General features: G+C 35.6%; 2 protein-coding genes across 5 annotated transcripts; one reads left to right on the forward strand and one right to left on the reverse strand.

The window, feature by feature from the left end:
- Positions 1 to 1,009: 1,009 nt before the first annotated feature.
- Positions 1,010 to 5,868, reverse strand: ppp2caa (protein phosphatase 2 catalytic subunit alpha a). Its single transcript, XM_048175774.1, has 7 exons — positions 5,441 to 5,868; positions 3,523 to 3,732; positions 3,247 to 3,420; positions 3,031 to 3,120; positions 2,752 to 2,913; positions 1,909 to 2,027; positions 1,010 to 1,792 (listed from the first exon to the last, which is right to left on the reverse strand). Exons 1-7 carry the CDS (start codon positions 5,540 to 5,542, stop codon positions 1,720 to 1,722), a joined length of 930 nt encoding a protein of 309 aa, XP_048031731.1. The 5' UTR covers positions 5,543 to 5,868; the 3' UTR covers positions 1,010 to 1,719.
- On the forward strand, positions 4,564 to 8,965 carry si:ch1073-44g3.1 (uncharacterized protein LOC797133 homolog). 4 transcript variants are annotated; one of them, XM_048175775.1, is made up of 3 exons: positions 6,318 to 6,992; positions 7,068 to 7,175; positions 7,501 to 8,965. In XM_048175775.1, exons 2-3 carry the CDS (start codon positions 7,128 to 7,130, stop codon positions 8,104 to 8,106), a joined length of 654 nt encoding a protein of 217 aa, XP_048031732.1. In that variant the 5' UTR covers positions 6,318 to 6,992; positions 7,068 to 7,127; the 3' UTR covers positions 8,107 to 8,965. The 4 variants fall into 4 exon arrangements, with proteins under 4 accessions (XP_048031735.1, XP_048031736.1, XP_048031732.1 ...); XM_048175778.1 differs by lacking the exons at positions 6,318 to 6,992; positions 7,068 to 7,175 and adding an exon at positions 4,564 to 4,787; XM_048175779.1 differs by lacking the exons at positions 6,318 to 6,992; positions 7,068 to 7,175 and adding an exon at positions 4,856 to 5,412.
- The last annotated feature ends 724 nt before the right edge of the window (positions 8,966 to 9,689 follow it).

Below are 9,689 nucleotides of genomic sequence, written 5' to 3' on the forward strand. Positions count from 1 at the left end.
CAACGGGATTTTAGTTGCTTACGTTCAGTTACGTTCGAGTTTTATAAAATACTTTAGTCAGTCAACGAAAAGACTTTTGCTATGAAATCAAACGAATGAAAATGTTTTGATTATGAAATTCAGTGTTCTTCAAACACGCCTGATCAGGTCTAATAAGTCTTGGGTAAGTCAGTTTTTATGACATTAGTCTGTCTAAAACGTAAATAATGAATCTTTAGTATGAATACATTAAATGAAAGCACCACCGTCTGTCATTTCTATGTAATTTCTATGTAATACAGATGGCAATTAACACTTTAACCTAGTATTTCTTTATTAATTGATTCTCTGAAGAAACAAACGAATATGTTAATTACTTAGAGATGCCAGTAACTTCATTAAGCCATGAAAACTTTTTAGCTAAGTAAAACCCGTCTAATGACTGTATTGAGGAGCATAATTAACAAGAGTTAACAGGTCTAAGGAAATAGCTCCATCTAGCGGATATTTTAAACACCAACCAAGTCATTCCTGTTATGTATTGCGTTGTCATGTCCGCATGTCTGGTATGTCAAGTATTAAACTCACAATTTTAAACATGTAAATATTTTTTAAAGGACAGTTAAGTGGACATAAGGGTGAATTTTAAATAAGAAATATTTGTAATAAAATTTTTCAGATATTTTATCGTTTTTTCAAAAATGTAAATTTCAACGGCTCTGGACTATATGAAGTCTTCACATTTTAAAATATTCCATAATTTTCATTGTATAAATAGCTCCCTGAGCTTGGCCAGATCTTTTTTTTTTTTTTTTAAAGTCTCCTGTATTATAACTTTCCTTAACTCAAATTCCAGTACATTTTCATTTTTTTTTAATACAGTGCTCACAACTGTGCTGCATGACAGGAATGACCTAACCCAAATTGACAATCAAAATCAATCAGAAACCCTGATAACATTTTGCACCATCCTACAACAGAGGACGAACAGAACTTTACTTCTGTTGTCTAAAAAGAAACAGGCTTTACATAGATAAATAGCACGAGTCTTTATTGCCTTCAAATCCCTATTTAATTTGTGCTCTGGTTTACAAATTATTAGGAAATAATGCAGTAACATACAAAAGCAAAAACAAACAAAACCAAAGCTCTGTAAACTAAGTACAATAACAAATACTGCATTGAAAAAGTGCTTAAAGGACAATGACTAGACTAGACCTAAAGTGTCTCATACCCACCTGCAACAAACACGGCAGTAGGCAATCATTTAAAACAGCAATCGGACATTTGCCAGATGACAGCTCATTGTGAACCCGAGGCCATGCAGCATGAAAATGCAGCTATAATAAACAGCACTATTTTAAGATCATCACAACTTGTACATTATCCAGCCATAAGCATTTAGTGTATATTCAAAGAACGTTATTCCAAAACACAGCGCTTTAGAAGAATGCACATAAACCCATTAGTCTGGTGAAACCCTTACATCCTGATAAAAACACAAGTTATTTTCTAGAAGAGAGAAAAGTACAGATGAAAGAGTAGTGTTACATTTCATGTGTTTGTTGAGATGACTGCAGTTATCTTATTGCAGTTTTACATATGGCACATGATTTGGTCCAAGGACATGGGTTAGTGTTGGAAATTTTGAACAGATGAGCATGTCTTCTATGAATAACCATTGTCCACTGGTCAGATAGTGCTGCAATACTGTAATTTAAAAAAAAAAACCTTCCCATTTTAAAGAAAATAATCTGGAGTGCGACGAGTGACGTGAGGCTCTCCTCTACGTGGTGCTGGGTCAAACTGTAAACTAAAGGAAATCATTCTGTTAATAATAATATTTACAACTGTAAAATTACAAAAATGTATCAGGTTCAGGAAAGAGAAATTATCAATAAAAAAAAATGCTTTATGTCATATACATACAAGGAGTACTTGAGCGTGTCATCAAGTTCCATGATCGCAGCCTGGTTACCACATCGGTAGCAATAATTAGGTGCGCTGAAGATTGTTACCACATTACGTTCATGACACCAGTTATAACCCTGTGAAAATGTTTTTAAAAAATATATTAGCCAGTAGCTTATCAACAATCAGTTGGTCTACTGATTGTTGAAACTATATGAAGACTTCAGACGCAAAAGCCTCTAAGTTCCGTCTGAAATTTTCTTCCAAAATGAGCATTTTAATCAAGCTTGTTCAGTAATTTCACTTTAATGGCAATTAATAGGTCTTTTTCATTGCCATTAAAGTGAAATAACTGAACATAAACATACAAGCTTGATAAAAATGACCATTTTATAAGAAAATTTCAGATGGCATTTAGAGGCATTTTAGAAGTCTTCAAATATTAATAAAAACTATATTAAAAACAGTAATAAAAATGTCAGAAACATAAAACTAAATTAGTAAAACTTGAAATGAAACTGAAAAATAAAAAAATTATAATAGTATCTCAATGATATTAAAATAATGCTGTTTGTACAGTTTCAAATCTATGAATACTAAAGGGATAATTCACCCAAAAATGAAAATTCTGTCATCATTTACTCACTCTCATGTTGTTCCAATCCTGTATGAGTTTCTTTGTTCTGTTGAACTCTAAAGAAGATATTTTGAAGAATATCTTCTTTTGTGTTCAACAGAACAAAGAAACTCATATAGGTCTGGAACAACATGAGGGTGACAGATTTGTCATTTTTGGGTGAACTATCCCTTTAACAACTTCTCTACATATACATAAACATTGGTAATCAACCTCTCTTTTACCTCCATCACTAACTGGTGAGCTCTTGAGACCAGAGTCAAGCAGTTGGCATGGTTAAATGTTTCTGAGATGTCCTGGCCAAATGTGTACCCAGCCCCCCTGGGGGAAATCCCCCAACCTCCACGGTCATCTGGATCTGACCAGAGCAAATCACACATGGGACCCTGCCAATAAGATTTCATAAGCTTCTGTGAGTAGTATTCGCAGCTGGGACTCTAAATAATTTTGAATATTATAGTAACACAATATATCTTTCTGATATTCAAAGGTGGAGTTTGTACCTCATGAGGAACTTCTTGGATCCGGTCCAATGCACGAATGTGATCCAGCGTGTCAATTGAAGGTGACAATCCTCCATGGAGACAGAAAATCTGTGCAGACAGTTTGATTTAAGCCTTATGTGCGCTCAAATTACTGTGCAACATCTTTTTGTTTTGCTCTAAATGTCATAAAATAGTTACAACAAATGTAACATTGCTAATCACAAACCAATTTACCTGTGTGTCTACGAGGGCTGTAAGAGGAAGGTAGTCAAAGAGATCTGTGAAATATTTCCAAACATTAGCATTTCCATATTTTCTCAGGCACTCGTCATAAAAGCCATAAACTTGTGTGATTTGTCTGCTTTCGTGATTTCCACGGAGGATGGTGATTCTCTCTCGATATCGAACCTTGAGGATTTGTTACAAAAACAAGCCATTAACACAATACAAATTCACATTTCTTGTATTAGTAACTTCAAATCAATGTTAAAGCTGTGTCTATTCACATACCTTTAAAGACACCAGCAGTGTGACTGTCTCTACTGAATAGTAACCTCTATCCACATAGTCTCCCATGAATAGGTAATTAGTATCTGGAGATTTACCCCCGATCTTAAACAATTCCATAAGATCGTGAAATTGGCCATGTACATCTCCGCATACTGTGACCGGGCATCGAACTTCCTGGACGTTCGACTCTTTGGATAAAATTTCTTTAGCCTGGAATAGATAAAACAGGCAGGTTAGACTACAAGTCTCAACTATTAATCTAAAGTGCATTTAATATTTCTAACAAACTGTGGGATGCAATGTTGATTAATAAATAATGGAATATGCTTAATGGGCCTTTGTTCTTGGAAACAGATTAAAGGGTTAGTTCACCCAAAAATGAAAATTATGTCATTCATTACTCATCCTCATGCCGTTCCACACCCGTAAGACCTTCGTTCATCTTCAGAACACAAATTAAGATATTTTTGTTGAAATCCGATGGCTCAGTGAGGCCTTCATGGGGAGCAATGACACTTCCTCTCTCAAGATCCATAAAGGTACTAAAAACATATTTAAATCGGTTCATGTGAGTTCAGTGGTTCAATATTAATATTATAAAGCGATGAGAATATTTTTGGTGCGCCAAAAAAACAAAATAACGACTTATTTAGTGATGGCCGATTTCAAAACACTGCTTCAGGAAGATTCGGAGCATAATGAATCAGCGTGTCAAACCGCCAAACTGCTGAAATCACGTGACTTTGGTGCTCCGAACAGCAGATTCTGTCAGTAAGTCAGTAATTTGTTTGTTTTGGCGCACCAAAAATATTCTCGTCGCTTTATAATATTAATATTGAACCACTGTACTCACATGAACTGATTTAAATATGTTTTTAGTACCTTTATGGATCTTGAGAGAGGAAATGTCATTGCTCCCTATGAAGGCATCACAGAGCCATCAGATTTCAACAAAAATATCGTAATTTGTGTTCTGAAGATTAGCAAAGTCTTACGGGTATGTAACGACATGAGGGTGAGTAATAAATGACAGAATTTTCATTTTTGGGTGAACTAACCCTTTAAGAGGAACTAAATACACTGTAAACATTGTTTGTCTGATAACATAAAAATGTGCTCAAGTGGTATCTTAATTAATTTATTATTATTATTGTATTTTATATATTAAAAAATATATATTTTCCCTCAATAATACACAATGAGGCAAGATCTTCCTTTGTGCTCCACAGAAGAAGAAAAAAACATGCAGGTTTGGAACAGCGTGGGTGAGTAGCCTACATGATGACAGAATTTTCATTTTTAAGTAAACTATTTAAAGAAAAAACTGCATATTTTCACTTTTTACATCGTGAAGGGAAAACTTATAGCAGAACATTGAAAATTTTGGTTTAACAGAATAAGGACATACTGATTAATGCAGGTGGACTAATTATGGATGCTCCACTTTAAAATAAATAATAATATTGCTAAGCAATTTAAACAAGAATGGCTTTATTTTTAACACATTAAAAGAACATAAATTACATATAACACATTTTTTTCCCCTCCTCCCGACTGACTGAGGCTGGTGAACGTTTACCGTCCCATGTTGGCTTAGAACGCAAAGACAAACCCCAAACTCTGCCTGACAACGAACAACAAAAGTGGGCATAACCTGAAGAGCTCTGGTTGCTAACTGCGCCGCACAGCCGACAACCAATAGTCACATTCATGGCGCACAGACGGCCAATAATAGAATAATTCGGCACCGCCATCTTCGGATAAATGGCCAGTGGGAAGGGCGCACTGCAACTGTATCTGAGCCGATAACAAATTTAGACAGTCTGCTGCTGCGCCCACGGGCCGCCTGTCCCAACACGTGTTTTATCACACAGCGCAGGACTGACACAGGTGACGAGCACAGTCACACCGAACTCACCTTCTCGCATAAAATTTTCACTTGGTTTTCCGACAGTTGTTTGCACTCGTTCAGTTGCTCGATCCATTGGTCCAGTTCTTTCGTGAATAGCTTCTCGTCCATTCTCGACACTTCCTTAAAGCATTCAAGTAATGTTAAAAATCAGGTAAAACGACTCAGAATGCTTTATATGGGTTTGGCGTCATGCGTCAAAGTAATCAATCCCAGTTGAAAATAAAGCTGTAGAGTCCTTGATTACTTGGAAACGGACTGAAACGCTGTTACTTTTACTCCCGCAAGAATAAAACGATAATTACAGCTAGTGCTTTGTGAGCAGTAAACGATTAAAACTACAGCCTGAAAGCTCCTTTGATTTCGGTCGGACTCTGGTTATGATGCGCAGCAGCGACGAGAATCCGCTCATGTAGGTTGACGTCACCTAATCCGCATTCAAAATAACGAATCCTACTACCGCGAAGGCTTGCCTCTTAATATTCAGGAGCCAGGCCTGTTCCATTGGTAGTTTACGGTGCTGCATATTTCACAACATAATTAATATTTATAATCCATTAGTTCGCAATAGGAAGGCTATCAGTGAACGTCAGCCTGACCTTATTAATATTGACCAGACAAGTTTTCGCCATAGTAGCGTTTGTCGCAGATCTATTGCTTTGTCTCTTGTGCGTTTAGCGCCGCCAACTGATAAACAATGGGAATTACAGTCATTTCAGAACCGCTACATAGGTTTTCTGGTGTTAAATTAATAATTTTATTATAATTTATGTTCTGTTGCTGCAAAGTGAATTATATTTTTTACATAATAATGATAATAAAGCTATTTTTTATTATTATTATTCTCTGTTTCTGGAAAGTGTAGGATCTTTTTAGCTGTGTTTGTGTATGTCTTATGTTAAGAAGCAGTATTCATCATTTAAAATTCATTATTTAAACTTTGTTATTCATATACTGATTTAATGATATAATGTGGTCATGTTCATATGTTTTTATATTCTCATATGTCTTATAGTTGTTTTTTTATTTCTGTGACGGCGAACATAGATTATTCTGACTGGACTTTCTTCCCTGTGAGAAGAAACTTTTCATTCGAGTTCCTTAAATGAATAGAAATAATAATTTAAAAAAAACTCCACACAATACACGTCCAATAAGACACAGTGTGACATGGCGACAAATATCTGCACCAAATAAATATATATATATGTATGAATAAATATCGAGGACAAATAAGTGGCACCAGCGACTTCTGGTATTTGCTGAAGAATAGTATTAATTCCCACCAGCAGCTGACGCATGCGTATAAGCTATTCATACTATTTTATTATTTTTTTCTAGTGAAAATGGCTGCCTTTCAGGTTTAAACCTCAGCGTTTCAGGGAAAAAATATCCATCCCTTAAACCAGAATTAGCACGATCGTTAAGGAAAAAAGCATCTTGCGCTTCAAGAATGTGCATATTCCTGCGCGAATAAAATGATGCTTTTGCTTTCAAGAATGGAAGATAGATCTGTTTCATGTTTAACCCATTACATTCCGTGATCCGCGTTCCAGATGAGGTAAAGTTCTTTCTTTATTGCATTATTTAACGCAAAATTGTATCTATTTTATATTAAATTTCTTTTTATTTACAGTAACTGAAAGAATATTCTGTATTAACAACCGAATGGCGCCTGAAAAAAAAGAGACCAAACATGCAGATTGACAGGACAACGATGGACTTGCATAAGAGATATTTTGCGGTCTCTGGCATTTTGTGATAAAACATTGTGTTTGCTTATCCAACTGTACATTATTGCGACATACTTAAAATGTGACTATTTCCATAGTTTGTATGCCTACGACTCTCTGCGTTAACTTTCCATAGTTAATTGAACAGGCTTGTTGTTTTCTTTTTGATTGACGTCGTCAATCAATCACTTGCGATGCACGCGGTCGTTGTAAGATGTTGGAAAAGTATAATACTTTTATTTTCAGTTGTTATTTTACAATACACATAAACATTTTATACATCACTGTGTCTTTTTCTAATCCAATGTTCTTTTAAAATATATTTTATTTGAACAGAAAATGATGCACCAAGTAGCCAGCAACAGCAACGACTATGGTCTGGGTAGCATTGGGGATGATGGGCAACACCCAGCCAGTCATTTTGAGTTGTGCAGTTCACAGTCCAACAAATTTTACCCCACTGCTCCACCTCCCTCGCTACAACTGCCACTCCCAAACTTGCCCCCCTTGCCACAGAGCATGATCAAGCCCATGTCTTGCCAGATGCAGGACTCCCAGAATGAATTTCACTCCCAAAACGTTCGAATGAGGGGTGCAGATGCTCCAGAGGGCTCTAAGAAAAAGAAGGGCCTTGGGAAGTCCGGACGACGAGGCAGGCCCTCGGGTACCACCAAGTCTGCAGGCTACAGGACAAGTACGGGACGACCGCCCGGGACGACCAGAGCAGCGGGATTTAAAACCAGCCCAGGAAGGCCGCTGGGCACCACCAAAGCTGCAGGCTACAAGGTGAGCCCAGGTAGGCCTCCAGGCAGCATCAAAACACTATCAAGGCTTAACAAACTGGACTATGGCGCCTGCAACGGTGCACCGTTCCCTTACACCATGATGCAGAAGAGGGCCTTGTGCGAATCCACTGTGAAAGAGAAAGACGCTACCGAGTGAAAACCATTTTTTATTTATTGCAAGGAGGGACTAGGGATGTGGGTGCATGTCCAAAGTCACAGTGAATTGTGTTTGCAATGTCAAACTCTTGCAAGGAACAAAAAGAAAAGAAAAAAAAAAAAGATGGATTTTGATACCTAAGCTTGTGTATGTGCCAGTGTTCTCCTTTTGTGTATCTTTTTCCAAAGACCATTAGCATTACCTTTCTCGCTATGACGTATGTTAATCTATTGTACAGATGTGCATGACGGTAGTATTGTGAAATAAATACAGTATTGAACACATATTAATCTTTTTGGTCCTTAGACTTTGCTCAAGTAAACTGCGATTGTGTTGTTTTACATTTACCTTTTACTTAAAGCTTTTGATGTAAAGTTACAGTCTTCATCACACCTGGTTTGTTTCACTCTAGATTTTAGGACATTGCATTTGACTTGAAAAATCTTATCATCAGTAATAATTCTTCTGTTCCCCTGATGTGTATGTGAAAGTGCTCTGTTTGTAATGTCTAACAATATGTTTATCTTTTTTGTTGTTGTTGTTGTATTTATGAAATGTCTGGTGCCCTTTTAAGACAGAAGATGATGTGGATTTTTGATTTAAAAAAAAGTCAAGTCAGATTTCAGCAATGGCATAACCTTTCGTGCTCTTGTAAATATAACTGTGAGTTTATATCAGCCAGTGTGCTCTGTTCCATCCAAAATTGTTTTGCTGATTAATGATCCCATTTAAAATACCATGTTACTTTTGTTTTTGTTTTTTACCACTGGGCTAAAACAAGTTTTAAAGTCTCAATTTTGTGTAATTGAATACACCTGATCTGATAAAAAAATAATAAACACTTATCACTCAAAAAATATAAATTGTGTGGAAGAACTGCTGAAACACATTTCTATACAAAAAATTAGTACGATTTATAAATTATTTTTAAATACCAATAGAGTTGGTATTAAAATTGCTCTTTTAAAATGTGGCAAGTATATATATATGACTAACTGTTTCAACGATAAAATACAAAAAATAGACAAAGAAATATTATAAATAATTGATTTGCATTGGCTGAATAGGAAATTTGTTATAAATATGGTAAGACAAAATAGCACCAAAAAATAATGCCATGAACGTTAATTACATATTTTTACATTTTAGAATTTTTAATATTCTTTTTCAAGTCACTAACATTTTTATGGAAACAGCAGGCAAATTATGGGTTCTCTCCTACTGTCTTTGTTCTGGATTTATATCAGTGTCTAAACAAACACTAAGTGTGGAAAAGCTATAATGACCAAATTCTCTGAAAGGGAAAGTTGACAGATTAGACTAGTTTTTCTTTTAATGCAAATTTTTGGCGACTTCTATATCTATTTCATATGGGTAATAGTAAGATAGGCCCAAAAAAAATTTGTCTCATTTTATCTCATGACAATAGTGGTTGACGCATGTTTGTGGCAAGCCATTTTAACATGTATTCCCTTAATCTAACTGCCATCTGTTTCTATATTAGTAGCACATAGAAGCATTTAGCGTTTTTTTTTTAATTTTATTTGTGACAAATAACTATTCCATTACAGAAATTAATTACA

The sequence above is a fragment of the Megalobrama amblycephala genome, linkage group LG23 (genome assembly GCF_018812025.1).
Source record: "Megalobrama amblycephala isolate DHTTF-2021 linkage group LG23, ASM1881202v1, whole genome shotgun sequence".
Taxonomy (NCBI): domain Eukaryota; kingdom Metazoa; phylum Chordata; class Actinopteri; order Cypriniformes; family Xenocyprididae; genus Megalobrama; species Megalobrama amblycephala.